At 41.2% G+C, this 20,828-nt stretch overlaps 1 protein-coding gene across 1 annotated transcript in view; it reads left to right on the plus strand.

The window, feature by feature from the left end:
- The first annotated feature begins 1,029 nt into the window (after positions 1-1,029).
- Positions 1,030-20,828, plus strand: part of LOC115098645 (atrial natriuretic peptide receptor 1-like) — a 264,895-nt gene continuing 245,096 nt past the window's right edge. Inside the window, exons 1-2 of the mRNA XM_029615400.1 lie at positions 1,030-1,171; positions 14,558-14,690. Of these exons, the coding sequence (XP_029471260.1) occupies positions 1,039-1,171; positions 14,558-14,690 (266 nt within the window). The 5' untranslated portion in view covers positions 1,030-1,038. The remainder of the gene's footprint in view (positions 1,172-14,557; positions 14,691-20,828) is intronic.

The following is a 20,828-nucleotide window of genomic DNA, read 5'->3' on the forward strand; positions in this document are numbered from 1 at the left end:
AAACCTGATAAATTCAATATGATGACTTGTGGCGATGATTTAGATGCAAATTTGCAAGTTGAGGGATAGGAACAAATATATTTGGATATAATTATTTTAAAATTACTAACAACGAAAGTCAATAGCCAAAAAAAAAGAAAATCACCTAAACATAACAATTCTAAGATTTATTCCAAACAGTACCGAAAGCAATAATCATAAACATAATACGAGTTGCATGAAGAAAATAAAATGCTTCCTATGAATTAAACACAAGATCATGAATAATTCTAAATGACTGAAGTAATTAATGACCTAATAATCAGGAATGTATTTTTGAGCCTTTGACAGTAGGAAATATAGTAAAGGGACCCGAGATTATCTCTCATCTTTCCCTCCTGTTGACTGCTTGAAGGGAAGTCATTTGTTATTAGCAAAAAAAAAAAAAGGCTGAAGGGAGTGAGGTCTGACCCAGCTACCTCCTAAGGACTCCACCATTTCAGCTAATCACACTTTTTCCCCCCTCAGCAACAGCTGGAAGCACATCTGGAGCGGGTGCATCGAAACCAAGGTGGAGAGCTCTCTTGGGGGAAAAAACTCCTCAAGTCATCATTACTATCCTGTTTCTTGTGATTTATTAATGTCTTGGAATGATGTCAGCTTCTCAGACACTTGTAGGGGTGCTCTGCATCATCTGGAGCTTACTGGTAGGTGAGCAGAATCTATTCATCTAAAATGAAAACTGCTAAAAGAAAAAAGTATCTGTGTTCCAGAAAGGCAACAACGCATAACCGAGATTAAGAAAATAAATCATAATGGGTTTTTTGTTTTTTTCCCTTCTTTTGCACAAGCTGGAGATCTGGGTCATATTGGAGGGTTGATGAACACAGCCTTGTTTTTAAAGAGGCTTTTTCTGGGAAAGAGAAAAAAAACCCCAACTCTTGTCAGTTTGTTAACTATTCTTGGTTTAGAGATTGTTAGTTTGGAGTGAAAGAGGAGATAAATTAATTCTTGTCTTTTGATTTAACAAAAAAAAAAGTACTTGTAAAAACAGGAGGCATGCCAAATGTTATCTGTTCCTCTCAGGTCTTTCTTCTTGTAAGCACTGATGCATGGCACGATTTAGATAACACGGACTATGACTGCTGGCCCCTGGAGAAACCCGATGAATTCAATATGATGGACTGTGGAGGTGAGTCTGAGGCAAACCTGCAACTGGAGGGATTTTTCTGTTTGTTTTTTGTTGTTTTTTTTTAAAAGAAGCCCCAAATAATGATTTTTAAAATAAGTAAGAGAGAATGAATCAGTAAATAACAAAAGGAAAATTGCATAATAATAATAATGCTGAGGCACCTTAAAACAGCTAAGACAAAATAATCATCCATAACAATTCTGAAGAAAGCAAAAAGAAACATCCTGCCATCGAAAAATATTAAGAAGAGAATTTATAGGTGTAAATGATAACAGAAATTACTCACTGATACCTAATCCTCAGAAACATGTTGTTGATCTTTATACACTTGACGGTGGGACACACAGCACTGGAACCTGAGAGATTGCTGGTTAGTTTTACAGTGTTTGCTACAAGGTGGAAGCATGGTTATGTTTAGGAAAAAGAACAATTTCTTTACAATCTTTACTGGCAAACTGAAAATGACTTGAAGAAAGAGAAATTGGTAGCACATGGCAGTATTCTTTGGAAAAAAAAAAAAGGCAAACGTGAAAAGCCTTTCAGCTTGGAAGGCTGAAAATCTGAATGCCCAATATCTGAGGCAGCGCTCGAAGGAAATCTCTCTCTGGCCAGGCAGCCTGAACTTTCAGTTCACATCTCCAGTTCCAGCATCCTGACAAATTGTTTCTTTGAGGAAGGCCTCCTGAAGGAGACTAAACGACGTTTGTTTCTACCCTTGACAGGGTGAGAGGTACATTTCTACAGATGCAGAAAAGACAGACCCCGTGATGGTGACAGGCGATGTTCTGAAGAAACCAGGCAGTGTGTTCCTGCATACGGCTGACCTGGTCACTCTCAGGACAGCTCCAGGCTCTGTGTCAGCAAACTGCCCATGCCCAAACCTCAGATCCTGCAGGCTGAAAGAAAAGTAAACCCGTAATGAAGCCTATTGCCAAGGACATTCAATAAGTCGAAAATCTTACCCCCACCCCAAAAAAAAAAAAAATTAGTTTCAATATTTACATTTCTTAATTTTTACCTTTTTGCCAAGAATTTTTTCCTAGTCTTTTGGGCCTCCACCTCAATCAGAACTAGCCTCTACAGGGCTAGAAGCTTTCATTTGCAAAGATTCAGGGTTTTATTTTGAATTCCTTTTGTTTGGTTGTTTTGTCCTCAAACCTTTCCATGTTGCCCAAGCCATCGCAGTGAGAAACTGCATCTCCCTTTGGAAGCTGGTAATGCATGCACACACCAAAAAAAACCTAGCCGCTTGGTACTGCCATTAATGAGGAGGAATTCCCCCATCTACCCCCTCCTCCGCCAGCTTGCGAAGTAGAAGCCAAGTTTGGGAATCGAGTCTGCATTTTTCACATGGTAGTGTACAACACTGCCACTGAGCCATTCAACTGGTTTTTTATTTATCTATTCAGAGAGAGAGAGAGAGAGAGAGAGAGAGAGAATATTAAACAGTAACGTTAGCAGCAACATTCAGCTTCTACAGTCAATACCTACAAGGTTTGGCCTGAGACCGGCAAGCAGACGTTGGTGCACTTTTTCATCTTAGAAACATTCCACTGCCAGAAATATGAAATATTGTTGACATATATAGGTAGTCAAATGCATGCTGTAATTGTTTGAAAGGCTTTTTTTTTCTTTGCTTTTGTCAGGAGAACTGATAACTATAGCCGGGCAGCTAATTGTTACCCAGCTGCTACGCTTTGAATTCAGCACACATAAGAATTAATGCATAACAGGGGCTTCTCCGTAACATCCAAATGCATTATAATTCCCAGGTAGCAGTGTTCCTTTTGGATATGCCTTTCCTATTGCCATTATTCCTTAATGTATTATTTTAATCTCTCCTTTGAGTCTATAATTTGCAGTAAATACATGCTTACTTGTTTTTGACAACTTTCCAGTGGCTGAGGTAGTGTTCCCAGTTTTTCCACTCATCACAGTTTCTTGTGGTGCATTGTGGTGGAGTCCTGCCGCGGAGTTACTTCATTGATTGCACTGGAAGGGTCTGAGGAGAGGCCATCCAATGCTTTTAGCAAGAAACTGAATCCAGAGGAGCAGAGAGGGGAGGATTTTTTTAGGCTTGTGATTCTGGGTATTTGCCAGCATATTTCTATTTACAGACTTGCCATTTTTAGCTCCTACAATTAATCTACGTGACAGTCTCAATCCCCCAACATGAACAGAGACTTCTGTGGTTTTTTTTTATACTCAGGATTTATTTTTCAGTCATAATCCAGAAATCAGAATGCATTGAAAGGGGGAAATTTTCAAAAAAACGGATTGCCAACTGTAAAAAGTGTTTTACCTGCGTAGAAACTGGCTTTCAGAACTGCTCTCCCACAGATTGACCAACTTTAAACCTAGCGAACCAAGGGGAATATAAGATAATTAGAGATGTATTAGTGCTTCTGATCACTGACTGCAGTTTGCAGACCACATATTACACACTCAGTGCATGGTTAGAGGATAAGTACATAAGAACATATGTTTTGACTAATGGGAAAGATGAAAAGTCCATTAAGCCCTGTATCCTGTTTCCAACAGTGACTTGTCAAAGTCCTACGTATCTGGCAGGATCCCATAAGGTCGTATTGTTTCATGAGAAAGGCGAGTGTTTAATAAATATAGCAAGGTTATTATCTAACTACAGTTCCTCACATGAATTAACATTAAGTTAAAAGTTAGATGCCATAAATGTCTGCAACCCCCCGACAGAAGGAGGGTAATCTGAAGGAACAGGCTTGTTTGTTTTAAAGCAATACTTTATATAAGATAATACAATAAATGCTCCATTAGTTATATGCTAAAACAATCACTTTGAAAATTTTCTGTATCACAATTTAGATTATTTAATGTCACTGAAATACATGCAAAAAATGACAGTAGTCAGGTGGCACCTTATAGACACTGTCCTCAAAAGTTCATGCTTCAATAAATTGGTTAGTCTATAAGGTGCCACCTGACTTCTGTCATTTTTTGCTACACCAGACTGTGAGGCAGTGCCCCTAGTGTTCCCTATGTACTTGTGCAGGACCAAGCTAGATGCCTGGTCTACCTTAAATCCACTAAGGAGCGTATGCTCTATGGGCGGGATCCTATAGGGCAGGTGAGGCTCAAAGGGCATAACAAGAGACTGGGGAATAAGAGCTGGGATCCAGGTGGGGATAACCTGACCAGGCCAGGTCTCCAGGAGGAAGGCAGCTCCTGTAATGTGACACTGTCCAGATACTGAGCTGAGATGAAGCATTAAAAACTGTGAGTAGAAAGAGTACACTGTCTGAAGGTAAAGGCAGTCCACTGTTGTGTATATGATTAAAGCTGTGAATAAAGATTATGTTTTAAAAAAGGCTGGAGTCTGACTAGTTCATGACTCCAGGCCTGTGGGAATCGCCACTCGTTCCCACATATGGTAAAATGCATGGGATTTTTTCTAAAGCTTTGCACAGAAACCCTCCCCCCCCCCCCCCCCCAGCCTCCAAGAAAGTGTTTGTTTGGAGTAAAGAATTATGAAGAAGGCCTGTGGCTCTAAAACAAAGTATGGAGTGCAGGGGTGCACAGATCACAGTAGCTTGTGTGGATGGGCGTGACTCAGAAGCCGCACTGAAGAAACGAAAAAGAACCCCACAGTTTAAAATTTCGGGTGGAGAGGAAACTGTGCATGGGCTGGTTGGAGGGACAGTCAGGAAGTGGTAAGTTTGTACTGGCTAACAGGAGAAGCCCGGCTGGAGGTAGATAGGGAATTAAAAGTGATTTAGTTATTGCTGGTTTTCAGGCTTTTTAAACCTTTTCTTTTTTTTTTTGCCTTGAAAAAAAAAAGAGAAGAGGAAGGAATATTGGTGCAGAAGGGCTGTGCTGAACAGGGTCTGGCCCTAGAAAAGCTGCCAGAGTGGGCTGTGAGTACAGTGAATGGAAACAGGGCAGGGCTCTCTTCAAGCAAGCAAGCCACTCTGCAGGGAAGGTGTGCAGCTGTGAGAAAATCTGGAGTGGAGCAGCCAGGATACAGCAGTGCCAGAATGTAGCAGTCAGAGAGTATGAGGGAAGCTGGCGAGCCTAGATCCGGAATCTCCAGTAGGGAGATAGAAAGTTACAAGAAAGCCGTGCAAGAAGTCAGAGGGCTTGGGCTGAGCACATCAGGCCCAGGAAATACACCACGACGTGGTCAGCTTCTATTTGGAGTGAAACCTTGTGGCCTTGTCATAAAGTGGTGACACAGAGTGCCCAGGAGGGGGCACCACAGAATGGCCAGCTGGCTGCAACCCCGATTGTCCAGAGGATGGTTCTAGAGATGGTCTGGATGAAGTCCCTGTAGGGTGCTTAGACACTACTGGGAGTCCAGGGGCTGCTCCTGTGAGAAGCGCAGAGAAGGGGACTGTGAAAAACCCTGAGAAAGGGGTCACAAAGAGCCATGGAGAGGGCAACACAGACTGCTCAGGAGGAGGCAGAATTGAGACGTTGGAAGTCGGTGTTACAGGAGGTCCTGAGGAAGACCCTGTATGGTGCTCAAATACTACCAGGAGCCCAGAGATAACTCCCATGAGAAGCCCAGAGAAAGAGGGCATGGAAACGCAAGTGAGAGATGCCATGGAGAGCCCAGAGACTGGCGCTCTGGAAACCCTAGTGAGTGAGGCTGTGGAGGAGCCAGCAATAGGCAGGGTGAGTAACCAGAGTATACAGAGGTGGAAGCTGCGGAGAGCCCAGAGGGAGGCAATGCAGAGTTTACAGATAAGGAGACTGCAGAGAGCCCAGAGGGAGGCACTGCAGAGTTTACAGATAAGGAGACTACAGAGAACCCAGAGGGAGGCACTGCAGAGTTTACAGATAAGGAGACTATAGAGAACCCAGAGGGAGGCACTGCAGAGTTTACAAATGAAGAGACTGTGGAGAGCCCAGGGGAGGTATTGCAGAGTATACAGAAGAGGAAACCACAGAGGTCCCAGAGGGAGGCGCTATGGAGAATATGGAGGAAGAGACCATGTAGAGCCCAGAGGATGGCATTGTGGAGACTCCAGCTACTGAAGATACAGATGAGCCAAGAAGAGGCTCTCCATCAGAGATATAAAAAGCTAGGAAGCGGGCGCAGCTGGTAATTGAGGAATCAGCACTGGTGGTTCTCCAGTTGGTCCATAAAGCTCCATCGGAGTGGAATTTGAACCCAGAGTCAGAAAAGGACTTAATTAAAGGACTGGGGATGTGCACTGCATGAATGCCACACTGGGTGGTGGTCATGATGCTGTTGAGGGTAACCCTAAGAGATATTGGTGAGCTTGCCTGTTCCCAAGCATATTTAGTGGGAAGCCAGAGGAAGGGGACTGAGAGTCTTGGACTCTCCTGGCTGGGATCCAGGAAGAAGTAGGGGCACTTGGCCTGATGGGTCCAAGCTGAGGAGAGGGGTTTGTGAGGCAGTGCCCTTAGTGTTCCCCTATGTACCTGTGCAGGACCAGGCTAGATGCCTGGTCCACTAAGGAGAGTATGCTCTATGGGCAGGATCCTGCAGGGCAGGTAGGGCTCAGAGGATGAAATCGGAGACTGGAGAATAAGAGCTGGGATCTAGGTGGGGATAATTAGACCAGTAAATACACAGAGGTATTAGGTCCCCCAATAAACAATTTTACACACAACAGGAACCCTCACATAATAATTATTAGCTTGTACAAAACAGTTTTCAAAACATCTTGTATTATCTCAAAGATAGAACATATACACACATTAAATATCATGTAGCTTTATTATTTGAATTACATCATTATAAAAATGTACATTTTACATATATTATTAACATCACTTCCTATAAAGTTTCCCCATATATTCACCAATAGGACATGCCAGTATCACCCAAATACACTTATTAAAACATACCCCATTCATCCATCACATTCACTCAATCCCCCACATAAAATAATCCCAACTATTCCCAAAATTACTCTTTAGGAGAGTCAGTGTTATTGTCTATCACTATATCTTTTCACTTGCTGATTTTACCAACACTCAGGAGAATACTCCCCCTCAAATCTTCAATATGTAGGTTATTCACGCTTCTTCAGGTAAATTCTCCCCTGGATCTTCAATATGTGGCTATATCACCCAAGTAAATTCTCCCCTCAGATCTTCAATATGTAGATAGATCACCCTACAAGGTCCCTTGTTTCGCATTTAAGCTTCCTCAGGGGATAATTAACACTGCAACCTCATCTCTGAGCTGACTTCTCCAACTTGTACAGATACTTCAATAGACAGAAAAAAAGACAATATTAGAACACATCAAACCCAACTAAATTTTAATAAAACTCTCTCAGTACCTCTCACGTATAACTTACTTAATCCACCGCTGTAAAATACCTGTTCATGTCCACCACCACTACTTTATTTATTTATTTATTATTTATTTAACATTTTTCTATACCGAACTTCATGACAAGCTTCATATCAGGCCGGTTTACATCAAACTTAGGGTTAACTTAACAAAACCATATAACAAGAAGGCCGAGGCGCAGATACAAATAACAAGGATATTAAACTTGGGGGCTAGAGTAGCCAGGAAATTAAGGACAGAAAAAACTGGAGAATGAACACGAATGAAATAAAAGGAGCATATTCATTTTCTGTGCATTTATAAGATTCCCTCATCAAGAACAAAAAAAAAATGTACCAGCCTGTACAATGATATATAATATAATATTTATCCAATTTATCTTACTACCATATTCTGAATGTTTATATTACCAGTCTTTACTCATACATTTCTCCGGAGTTAAGATGTCTCATGTTTTTCTAAAAAATATCCACCGTTAAACTCAACAAGTTTCTCACAACCATCAATTGCCGATTTCTCATATTTAAAAACAAAGGCATACATAACTACCCACATCACATTACCTATATTCACACATAACTCTGGCCACCATCACCCATAAATCACCATTCTTACCTCCAATAGTAATTCACCACGATCTGCTTAAAACAGTTATTATCACCTCACAGAGTCAGTCCGAAGTTCCAACGGTGATATCCACCGCTTCTTATCCGATGTGATGAGGGGGGATATGAAAGAGGTCTTTAAGATCATGAGAGGTCTTGAACGAGTAGATGTGACTCAGTTATTTACACTTTCGAATAATAGAAGGACTAGGGGGCATTCCATGAAGTTAGCAAGTAGCACATTTAAGACTAATCAGAGAAAATTCTTTTTCACTCAACGCACAATAAAGCTCTGGAATTTGTTGCCAGAGGATGTGGTTAGTGCAGTTAGTGTAGCTGGGTTCAAAAAAGATTTGGATAAGTTGTTGGAGGAGAAGTCCATTAATGGCTATTAATCAATTATACTTAGGGAATAGCCACTGCTATTAATTGCATCAGTAGCATGGGTTCTTCTTAGTGTTTGGGTAATTGCCAGGTTCTTGTGGTCTGGTTTGGCCTCTGTTGGAAACAGGATGCTGGACTTGATGGACCCTTGGTCTGACTCAGCATGGCAATTTCTTATGTTATGTTCTTAATATATGTAAAATGTACATTTTGATGATGATGTAATTCAAATAATAAAGCTTCATGATATATAATGTGTGTGTATGTTCTATGTTTGAGATATTAATACAAGATGTTTTGAAAACTGTTTTGTACAAGCTAATAATTATTATATGAGGGTTCCTGTTGTATGTAAAAAAGATCATTAGACCAGGCCAGGTCTTCAGGAGGAAGGCAGCTCCTGTAATGTAACACTGTGTTCAAACACTGAGCTGAAGCATTACAAACTGTGGTTAGAGGGAGTCTGTCTGAAGGTAAAGGAAGACTACTTTTGTGTATATGACTGAAGCTGTGAATAAAAATTATGTTTTAAGAAATGCTGAAGTCTGACTAGTTAATGTCTCCAGGTCTGTGGGAATCACTGCTCGTTCCAACACAGACTGCATGGCTTTTTCAAATACATGCAGTTTCTCTTTTGAAATCTTTTAGGGGAAATATGAAAAACTGTGTTATATTAATTTTTGGCTGCATCATGTGCTTGGGGTGAAATTCCTGGGCTGGTGCGTCATATACCCTCTCTCACGTTGTTTGGATCCCACTTGAAAACTCACCTTTCTGAGGCTGTTTTGAAATCTTAACCCTGTTAGTTTGCCTTTAGCCTCATTCACTAATTTTAACAATTATCTGTTGACCTATATGATTAGATTGCACGCTAAATTGGGTAGGGAATGTATCTTCGATGTTGTTTGTACAGAACTGAGTATGTCAAGTAATACTGTAGAAATGTTAAGTAGCAGCAGTGGTAGGAATAGATTCCATGCTGCTTATACCAGGAATAAGCAGTGGCTTTCCCTAAGTCTACCCTAATAATGGTTTATGGACTTTTCTTCCAGGAACTTCTCCAACCCTTTTTTTAAACCTAGCTACACTAACTGCTGTTACCACATCCTCTAACAACAAATCCCAGAGATGAATTATGTGTTGAGTAAAAAAAATATTTTCTCCTATTTCAGAGCCATACCAAGGGGAAGGAGGGGGAGGGTGGTCCGCCTCGGGTGATAACGGGGAGGGGTGACATTGCTGCGGTCTCGTGGTGGCACACAGAAGTAACATGCTGGCGGGGTTCCTACTCCCTGCCAGCAAAAGCGAGGCCCTGCAGTGCTGCCGGCCTTTTCCCGGAGCAGAAGAAGCGGCCCTGCTCTGCAGCTAGCTGCCAAAGAAGAGGTCCAAAATGTGTGTGAGAGAGCGAGTGCCTGTGTATGAGAGAGTGTGTGTTTGTGTGTGTATGACAGGGGAGGGGTGTGTGTGTGTTTGAGAGGGTATAAGTGTGTTTGTGTGTGTGTGTATATTGATGAGAAGGTGCCTATCTGTGTGTGAAGGTGTGTGTGTGCGTGTGAGGGTATCTGTGTGTGTGTGTATGAGAAGGTATCTGTGTGTGTGTGTATGAGAGGGTGTTAGTGTGTGTGTATATAAATGGGCCTGTGTGTGTGAGTCATGAGTGCCTGTGTCAGTTTCTGTGAGAGAGTGTGTATGAGAGGGTGTCTGTATGTGTATGTATGAGAGGGTGCCTGTGTGTGTGTGTGTGTGTGTATAAATGGGCCTGTGTGTGTGAGTCATGAGTGCCTGTGTGGGTTTCTGTGAGAGAGTGTGTATGAGAGGTTGTTTGTGTGTGTATGAGAGGGTGTCTGTATATGTGTGTGTGTGTGTGAGGGTGCCTGTGTGTGTGTGTGTGTGTGTGTGTGTGTGTCTGTGAGACAGCGTGCTTGCGCATGTGCATGGGTGCCTGTATTTATGTGTGTGAGAGGGATTAAAGTTTGTGTGTTCTCCTCCAATCTACAACAAACTCAGGATGACTATAAATCTGAAGTTCCCAGTTATGGAAAGTGATAGATATTTTATTTATTTATTTATTTATTTATTTATTTTTGGTTTTTATATACCGGAAGTTCCTGTATACAATACATATCACTCCGGTTCACATTTAACAGAGATAACTATCGCCGGGAAGGCGGTTTACAAGGAACATATCGTATATAATAAACGGATAATCTAAAATAATTTTATCCTTGTTAGTTGTAATTATTCGATGTGATGTGTATGTTATTTTGAAATATTTTATTAGTGTTTGGTAATTCTATTCATCTACTGTTTTGGTACGTATAATTTTTTAGAATGGTTTTACTATTGTGATTGATTTATATTTCTTGATTGCATTGTTTTGAGGAATAGTGATGATCTGCTTTTCCATACAGAATCTGGCTTGAGGTTTCCAGTTCAGATTTTGTTTGCATATGTGTGTGTGTTAGTGTGTGTGGGTGAGAGATAGAGGAAGCATGTTTGTGTTGTGAGAGAGACACGGAGGAAGTGTGTGTGTCACACACACACACACACACACACACACACACACGCTTCCTCTATCTCTTCTTCTCATATACACACATGTTCCCTCTATCTCTCACCAAGCATGTATGTGTGTGTGTGCAAGAGAGAGGGCACATATTGTGTGTGTGTGTGTGTGTGAGAGAGAGGTCGCATATTGTGTGTGTGCATGCATGCCCCCAGTCTACGACAATCTTAGGATGACAGATATGGAGAGCAGAAGATTTTTAAAATCCTTATTTTAATTATTGGGTGTTATTTGATGTGACTGCTTTGAAATATTTTATTGATGTTTAGGACATTTTAAAATTATATATGGGGGGCAGGGTATTTGTGCCAAAGGAAGAATCCACCCCGGGTGCCAAATACTTTAGGTATGCCTCGGTCCTATTTGTCCTAGTAACTTCATTGCATGTCCCCTAGTCTTTGCATTTTTTAAAAGAGTAAACAATTAATTTACATTTACCCAGTCTACTCCACTCATTAGTTTATAGACCTTTATTAAATCTCCCCTCAGCCATCTCTTCAAGCTGAAGAGCTCTAAACTCTTTAGCCTTTCCTTATAGGTGGAATCTTTCCATCCCCTTTATCATTTTGGTTGCCCTTCTCTGTATCATTTCTAATTCCGCTATATCTTTTTTGAGATGCAGTGACCAGAATTGCTTGATAATCCTATTATGAGCCTCAGAATGTAGGTTTGAGCCCCATTAAAACTGTGGCCTAGCTGATACACATTTCTATATACTAAGTAAGGGTGTATAGGCTCCAAAAATTTGATTTGAATTTTCCCTCCCCTCTGGTATCATGTCTATCTTTTGCAGAAATGAAATAAACAGAAAAAAACCCCAAACAAACAAAACAGGGCCTCCTCAGGCCCCACTGCACCTCATCTCACCCACCCCCCAAAAATGTGCTGGGGCTAGGAACTACCCTGGCCCCCACTTACCCCCTCCATGCAGATTCTGAGGGGCAGAAAGAATTCCTACTTTCTTCCTGGTCATGGGTTGTCCAATTTCAAATGACATCGGTCAGCCCTAGGTAATCTTTGAGTCAGGCCCAAGATGCCAAGACTTGGTGCTGGAGCCCAGCTCACATCCTGATCCCGTCACTGGGTCCTAGGCCAGCCCATGGTTCGGTCCCATTGTTGAAGCTTAGGACCAATTCTGGGGCCTGGCCTGAGGCCTGGTCCCTTCACTGAGGCCCAGAACCAAGCCTTCCAATGTCTTCTTTCTTCTTTGTTCTTCCAAAAATATTCGCTTGAATGATGCATTGCAATGATGTCACTGTGGTACCTTCCTCTGGAGTGGATGGTGTCATTTAGATGTACGGCCATTGAAATTTACAGCTATATATCAAAATGGTGCAGTCCACTCTGGAGGAGGATGTCTCTGTGACATCCTTCAAGCAAATGGCTTAATTTTTGCTGTGCTTAGGCCTAGGCCTCAGCTAAATATTGGGATTAGACTTTGGTCCCGGGGAGGCCCAAAGGATGCCTCTGGTTGGCCTCGGGGTCAGTTTCAGAGGACTTTATTTCACTATTTTTTCCAAAATGAGATGAAAGTAAAACCAGTAAAATGCTATTGGTTTTTCTTTTGTTCTGGTTTAAAAACATTAAAATAAAATAAGATATGTTGTTGACATGTTCTATTTCATTTTAAATGAATGCACACTGCTAATCGTCAGCAGACAAGATCTTCTAATGCATTCAGCTTTAAATATATCTTCATTAGAGCACTGTGCTAGGGTCACACAAGTATTTGTTTTATTTAAAAAACATATATGCCGCATCATCTAAATTTCTGAGTGACTCACGATAACACTGTACTTTAGCCCTTTTCTGCTGTGCTTTAGCCCTTTTCTGCTGTGCTTTCTGATATCTTCCCTGCTAACTCTTCTGTAAAACCTGTCATTTATTTTAAAACGCTCCATTTTGCACTACATTTTGGGAGAAATGTCCATGTTACTAGCCTAGTGCTGTGAGAGGAGAGAGAGGGAAGGAATTGGGGGAGGAGGCAGTGGTGGGGAGTGGGGGAAGGAACACAGTCCTGCTACATATTTCAATGGCATCCCCAAACAGGAAACCTTAAACTCTCTTCTGGCTTTGACTAATAAACCTGAGCCACGCAGCACTAACCACTAGGGATGTGAATCGTTTTTTGACGATTTAAAAAAATCGTCAGATAATTTTTAAATTGTCAAAAATCGTTAGAGTGCGCGATACAATACAAATTCCCCCGATTTATCGTAAAAAATCGTTAAATCGGGCACAGGAATTATTTGGGGGGAGGGCGGGAAAACCGGCACACCAAAACAACCCCTAAACCCACCCCGACCCTTTAAAACAAATCCCTTACCCTCCCGAACCCCCCCAAAATGTTAAATTACCTGGTGGTCCAGTGTGTGTGTGGGGGGGGGGGCCCGGCGCGATCTCCTGCTCTCGGGCCATCGGCGCCATTTTGGCTGCCACTAATATAAATGGCGCCGATGGCCCGATAAAAAAAAACCCACCCGACCCTTTAAAACCAATCCCTTACCCTCCCCCACCCTCCCGACCCCCTCCCAAACCTTTTAAAATTACCTGGTGGTCCAGGGGGCACAAGGAGCGATCTCCCGCTCTCGGGCCATTGGCTGCCACTCATAAAGATGGCGCTGATGGTGCTGGATGGCCGGCGCCATCTTTAAAGATGGCGCCGGCCATCCAGTGCTCCTACCATGTGACAGGGGCCGGTCAATGGCACGGATACCCTGTGACATGGTAAGGGCAAAGGGCCATCGGCGCCATTTTGTTTTAGCGCAGCTGATGGCCTGGGAACGGGAGATCGCTCCCTGTGGCCCCCCTGGACCACCAGGTATGTGTAAAACGTTTTGGGGGGGGGGGTCGGGAGAGTGGGGGAGGGTAAGGGGGTAATTTTAAAGGGTCAGGGTGGGGTTTTTTTTATCGGCGCGGGCCTCACTAAAAAAAATTAGTGATGTGAATTGGAATCGGAACCGATCCCAATTCACATCACTAACGATCAGATTCCCCCCCCCTCCCCAGCCAAACCTGATCGTTAAAACGATTGGGCACACGATTCACATCCATACTAACCACATGTATGCTATTCATATTACAAGCTTATTTCTCCCTACTGTTAAAACTTTTGGTTGGAGTGAAAGAGACAGGGTTGGTTGGGGAGGAGAAGGAAAGGTCAATTGTAAGAAAGATGGAGATGAGCTGTTTTTTTTTATTTTTTTTCCTTTGCCTCATATCAGTTGAGGGAAAAGGGGAAGGACATCTTTGGGGAGAAGAGAAAGAGGCTAGATTAGAAAGGGGAAAAGGGAAAGAACAGCTGTTGAGGAGGGGGAGAACTGGGCTGAGTTGGGAAGAGGTGGAGAAGTGTTGAAGGAAAAATCCAGATGGAGCTGACCTTTTATTTTTTGAATCATGATTCTGTGATCCAGAAATATCAGTTAAGTCTAATTCCCTGTCACCAAATACCTTAGCAGGTATAGAGAAGTGTAGTAGAGACTAAATAAATGTACTGCCGATGTTAACTTATCTCTCATTCCTAGGTTTGGAAATGGCCTGGGTTCACAGACCACCGGAAAAATCGGTTAGCGGGCAGGCCTTCAACGTAACGTATGCAGTCTTTGCCTCGGATCACTTTTACCACTATGCTGTGGAGAACGGAATCCTCTCTCACAGGTACAGGAATGCCTTCACCAATCTATTTTCATTGAGTTTTATTGACTAAATAAAAGTGCATTGCTGCGCTGATCTACAGAAAAATCATCCCATCCGAGCAGAAGCTCTCCATATATAGTAAAGGTTGTTAAGTTTCTGGTTTGGAAATCTTTTTTATTTTTTTAAGGCAATTTCAAATACAGGAATTGACTTTTTTATTAGTTTTATGAATCTTCCAGCCTCTTAAGATGCTGGGCATTATGTCAAGTTCACAGCATTAAAAAAAAAAAAAGTTAAAGTAAAGTCAAAATCAAAACAACATACAATAAAACCAAAACTAAAAAAAAACTAAAAATCTCCAAAACTTGTAATCCAAATGCAGTTTGAATGCTATTTAACATGAAGAATGATCTAAAGAGTTTATGAGCACATTTCTTGGGCAGTGGAAGGTGACACAATGTTCTCGAAGGTTCTTTTTATGAGGAATGGCTAGGTATAATATATACTCCAAAAGAGTTACAACAAAAGAACTCAACAAAACCCAGGTGAAATAATAAACTTACTCAAAAAAGAACCAAGGGCAACAGAGCTACTAAAGAGACCATCATCAGTGGGAAACCTTAAGCGCTAAATACAGTTTCATCCAGTTTGGCTGGACTATCCAGGGAACAAATTTTTCCCTTTTATTTTAAATTATAAATGTGTCCACAAAAACTAGAAACATTTTAAAACATTTTTAGTGCATATTTTCCTTTTATCATTTATAGTCCCATAAACTTAAAATACTTTCAAAAGAGAAAAGAGATTACTTATCTTTGCCAAAATGTGTACATAATTTTCATTAATTTCTCTTTCTTTTTAAACAGAGATGCTAATGAGGAAATATTTATATTATGCCATGGGATGCCCAACACACTACGCATTTTGATCTTCATCAGGGGTAATATATTTCAGCATTAAATGTTTCACTGTTTCTCCTCTCACAACAAGGATGCACTACATGTGTTCAGTCCTTCATTAGGGGCACTATATTTCTTCAAAAAAACATAAAATATAATTAATAAATATCAACATTTGAATTTATCACTTTTAAAAAAATAGTTACATACCGGCATTAAATGCTTCACTCTTTCTCCTCTCACAACAAGATGGCATCTACAAACACTCCAGCTCTTCCATGATTTATTACAAAAAAAAAACCAATCAAAAAGGATACTTGAAGGGCCATAAAACCTGAGATTTGAAAACAGCCAATCAGAAAAGGCTTTATAAATTCCAGTATACCAATCAACAGTTTCATTCATTCCCAATGGGGAAATTGTATTCAATTTATAAATCCACTCTTGTTCTTTCAAATTCAAAACAGAAGCAATATCTCCTCCTCTTCTTGTTTGAATTATTGAATCAATAATGTCCAATAGAGATCCTCAAAGGTATGGTTATATTGGACGCAGTGTCTCACAATTGGGGCTTCTGTTTCTATAAACGGAGGTGACTCTGATGTTCCCTTATCCGTATTTTCAATGAACAAGAAGTCCTCCCAATATACAAAAGTGGACAACTGCATTTAATAAAACAGATCACATTAGATGCATTACGATTTGTAGAATGTGCATGTTTGAAAATCTTCTTTGACTGTGGATCTTCCCATGTTTGACCTGTTGGAGAATTTGCACAAATGCAACAATTATTACACACAATTTCTACCCAAAGGTAGGCGCTAATTTCTGCTGGCGCCAGGGAAGTGCACAGAAAAGCAGTAAAAACTGCTTTTCTGTGCACCCTCCAACTTAATATCATGGCAATATTAAGTCATAGGTCTCGAAGGGTAAAAAAAAGTAAAAAAAGAAAAAAAAAATTGAAGTAGGCCCGTGGCTCACGGGTTGAAAACTGGACGCTTAATTTTGCTGGCGTCCAGTTTCCGAACCCGTGGCTGTCAGTGGGTTCGAGAACCGACGCCAGCAAAATTGAGTGTCGGCTGTCAAACTCGCTGACAACTGCCGCTCCTGTCCCTAAAGAGGCGCTAGGGACGTGCTAGTGTCCCTAGTGCCTCTTTTTACCTGTTTCTACCACCGAACCTAATTTGCATACTATATCGCGCGCACAGGAGAGTGTCCTGTGCGCGTGGAAAGCGGGCGTTCGTCCGCTTTCCCGTGGACTTTACTGTATCGGCCCGATAAAGAATGAGTTGAATCTTCATCAATTGTATCTTCTAGATCTAAGTGGATTCCATCTATCCCATTTGATGCAAAGCTTGCGATCTTTCAAAATTTGGTATTAAAAGATATTTCCAAAATAAACACAGTTGCTATTAAGACACATTACAATTTGAAAAAAGAACAGTGGTTGGCACTTAAAGATCTGGCTTCTGACTCACAGATTGCTATTAAACCCACCGATAAAGGCGGAGGAATCATAATTCAGGATCGTGCTGAATATTGTTCGGAGCTGTCTAGACAATTACAAGACCAACAGTTTTATGTGAGTCTAGAACAAGATCCAACAAAAGATATGCAATTATTGGTTGAACACCTTTAAAAATCTGATGTCACCTTTTTTGACAATGAAAGAGTGTCAATTTCTTTATGTACCATGGATGCCAGATGTATGGGGTACTGAAGATTCACAAAACATTAAAGAATCCTCCAGTGAGACTAATCGTTGCTAGTAATGGGACAAATTTTTAGACAAATTTTTTAGACCACATGTATTAAAAATGAAGTCCTATGTACAAGATACTACCAATGTATTGAATAAAATAAAGAATTTACCTAATTTATCATCAAATTGTTTATTAGTAACAAGTAATAAATATTACCCATGATTCAGCAATAAGAGTTATTAGCGATTCTTTGAAGTCAGTTAAACCATCACGAATCCCAATTTATTTTCTATTGGATATAGCTAAATTGATAATACGAAATAATTTTTTCTCTTTTGATGGAAAATATTTTATTCAAAAAAGTGAAATAGCTATGGGATCCTCGGCAGCTCCATCTGGGGCCAATTTGGTTATGTCTGAATATGAAGAAAATCATGTATATGTTTCGCCCTATTTTTCTAAGGTGTTACTGTGGGTCCGGAATATACATGATTTATTTTTTCTTTGGGATTCTATTGTAGAAGAATTAAAAATGTTTCATGAGTGGATTAATTCAGCTGACAATGATTTGAAATTCACAATGTCTGTTGATTTTCAACAAATTGTTTATCTGGATTTGATTATTCAGAAAATGGTAGACGGTTTGTCAACTACTTTCCATTGGAAGGATACAGATCAAATAATTATTTGAAGCTTCAGTTCTTCCATCCTATATCCTTCAAAAAAGGTCTGCTGGTAGGTCAGTTTTTTCATTTAAAACGAACATGTTCATCTATAGAGGAATTTAAGTGACAGGTGGGAATTTTATCACGCACATTAGTTTAATGGGGATACCCGCTATCTATAATAAAGACAGCCTACCGAAGAACATTATATTCTGATCATGATTCCTTACTTCAGTATTGGAAAAAAATGGACTTAACACATCTTACCTGTATTCTACCTTATTCAATTAAACCTGCTTTGGTGGCAGCAAGTATAAGAAAACATTGGGGGATTATGGCTCTAAATACAATTTTCTCTGAACCTCTCCTTATTAAATATAAAGAGGTAAAAATATTGTAAACATGGTGATTCGAGCTGACTTACCTAGACTGATTAATGAAGATTCACAGTTTGAAATTTTGGGATATACTGTGTGTAATAATTGTGACATTTGTGCAAATTCTCCAACAGGTCAAACATGGGAAGATCCAAAGTCAAAGAAGATTTTCAAACATGCACATTCTACAAATCGAAATACATCTAATGTAATCTATTTTATTAAATGCAGTTGTCCACTTTTGTATATTGGGAGGACTTCTCGTTCATTGAAAATATAGATAAGGGAACATTGGAGTCAAATCCATTTAAAGAAAACAGAAGCCCTGATTGTAAGACACTGTCTCCAGTATAATCATACCTTTGAGGATCTCTACTGGACGGTTATGTATTCAATAATTCAAACAAGAAAATGAGGTGATATTGCTTCTGTTTTGAATTTGAAAGAACAGCAATGGATTTATAAATTGAATACAATAGCCCGTTGGGAATGAATTAAACTATTGATTGGCATGCTTTGATCTAAGCTCTGTTTTGTTGGCTGGACTTTATAAAGCCTTTTCTGATTGGCTGTTTTCACATCTCAGATTTTGATTGGCCCTTCAAGTATCTTTTTTGATTGGTCTTTTTTGTAATAAAACATGGAAGTGCTGGAGTGTTTGTTGTAGGCGCCATCTTGTTGTGAGAGGAGAAAGAGTAAAACATTTAATACCGTCATGTAACTATTTTTGAAAAAGTGATATATTCAAATGTTGATATTTTTTAATTATTTTTTTGTGTTTTTTTGAAGAAATATGTTGTGTTCCGTGGCTGTGATGCCCCACGACCGCGTCCCCCTACCTGATTTGCGGCGTTCCTTCGCCACGGGAGCCCCGGGGGAGGGCTCCGACTCGGGCTGCCGGGCTCGCGCAGCCTCCGGCGCTGCCCTTTGTAGGGGAAGCCGTCCTGCTTCCCCCCAGCGACGTCTCCCCTCCGTGGGGGAAATCCAAAATAGCCACCACCATTCTTAGGCACGAGGCCACGCCCCCTCCACAGAATTAAAGGGACCCAATCCCTTTAAATGACTTCACCTGTTCTCTATCAGCCAGGGCAGGGGAAGTATAAACGGCAGCTTCCTCTGCTCATCCAGTGACTTGGCAACGTCCTCCAATGCTGTCTAGTCTGCTTGCTTTGGTGAGTTCCCTGTGCTTGGACTCTGGTTCCTGTTTCGTCTTGGTGTTCCTGGTTCCTGACTTCGGATTGGCTTCAGCAGGGGTGGGCAATTCCAATCCTCGAGGGCCACAAACCTGTCAAGGTTTTAGGATATCCTAATGAATATGCATGACATAGATTTGCATACAACTGAGGCAGAGTGCATGCAAATCTCTCTCATGCATATTCATTAGGGATATCCTGAAAACCAGACTGGTATGTGGCCCTCGAGGACCGGAAGTGCCCACCCCTGCCTTACAGTGATTCTCTGGTTCCTGACTTCGGATTGGCAAGCGGTGATTCTCTGGTTCCTGACTTCGGATTGGCAAGCGGTGATTCTCCGGTACACGACTTCGGACTGGTGAGCGTTGACCCCCCTGGCACTTGACCTAGGACTCCTTCAAGACTACCGTCTCCAAGGGCCCACCTAAGTCCCAGCAGCCTGGGTCCCTACGGGCTCCTCCCGGGGGGACCACGGGCTTCCAGGGCGAAGCTCCAGTCAGCCCTTGCACCGACACCTGACCTCTCAAAGGTCCGCCTAAGTCCCAGCGGTCTGGGTCCCTATGGGCTCCTCCTGGGGGGACCGCAGACTTCCAGGGGTGAAGACACAGCTCCTCTTCTCGTCTCTTCATCAGTCTCCACTGCGGCCTCAGTCTCCAGTGCCAAGGGTCAGCTGGTCCCATCTTCTGCTCTGCCTCACCTCCCGATGAGAGAACCTACGGACTGCCCTCCTAAGGAATTCCATCCTCCCGTCGGCCCTAGGGTCCACAACTCAAGCTTAACAAAATATATTACCCCTGATGAAGGATCGAAATGCATAGTGCATTGGGCATCTCATGGCATGATATAAATATTTCTCAATTAGCATCTCCATTTAAAAAGAAGAAGAAATTAATGAAAATATATGTACTTGCTTTGGAAAAGATAAGTAATCTTCTCTTTTGAAAGATTTTTTAAAAAGTTTATGGGACTATAAATGATATACGGAAAATATGCACTAAAAAATCTTAACATTTTTTCTAGTTTTTGTGGACACATTTATGAGACCTATGATTTAAAACAAAAGGAAAAAATTGGTTCGTTGGATAGTCCAGTCAAGTTGGGCGAAACTGTCCTTTTGCACTTATGATAGTCTCTTTAATAGCTCTGTTGCCCTTGGTACTTTTTTTGAGTAAGTATATATATATATATATATATATATATATATATATATATTTATTTATTTACTTAAGGATTTTATATACCGACAATAGTGGGGAACGGGGGGGGGGGGGGGAAGGGGAGAGAACAGACAGAGGGCCAAAGGAGCTGAAAAAATGTGCAAA

Source organism: Rhinatrema bivittatum, chromosome 1 (assembly GCF_901001135.1).
Source record: "Rhinatrema bivittatum chromosome 1, aRhiBiv1.1, whole genome shotgun sequence".
Classification (NCBI taxonomy): Eukaryota; Metazoa; Chordata; class Amphibia; order Gymnophiona; family Rhinatrematidae; genus Rhinatrema; species Rhinatrema bivittatum.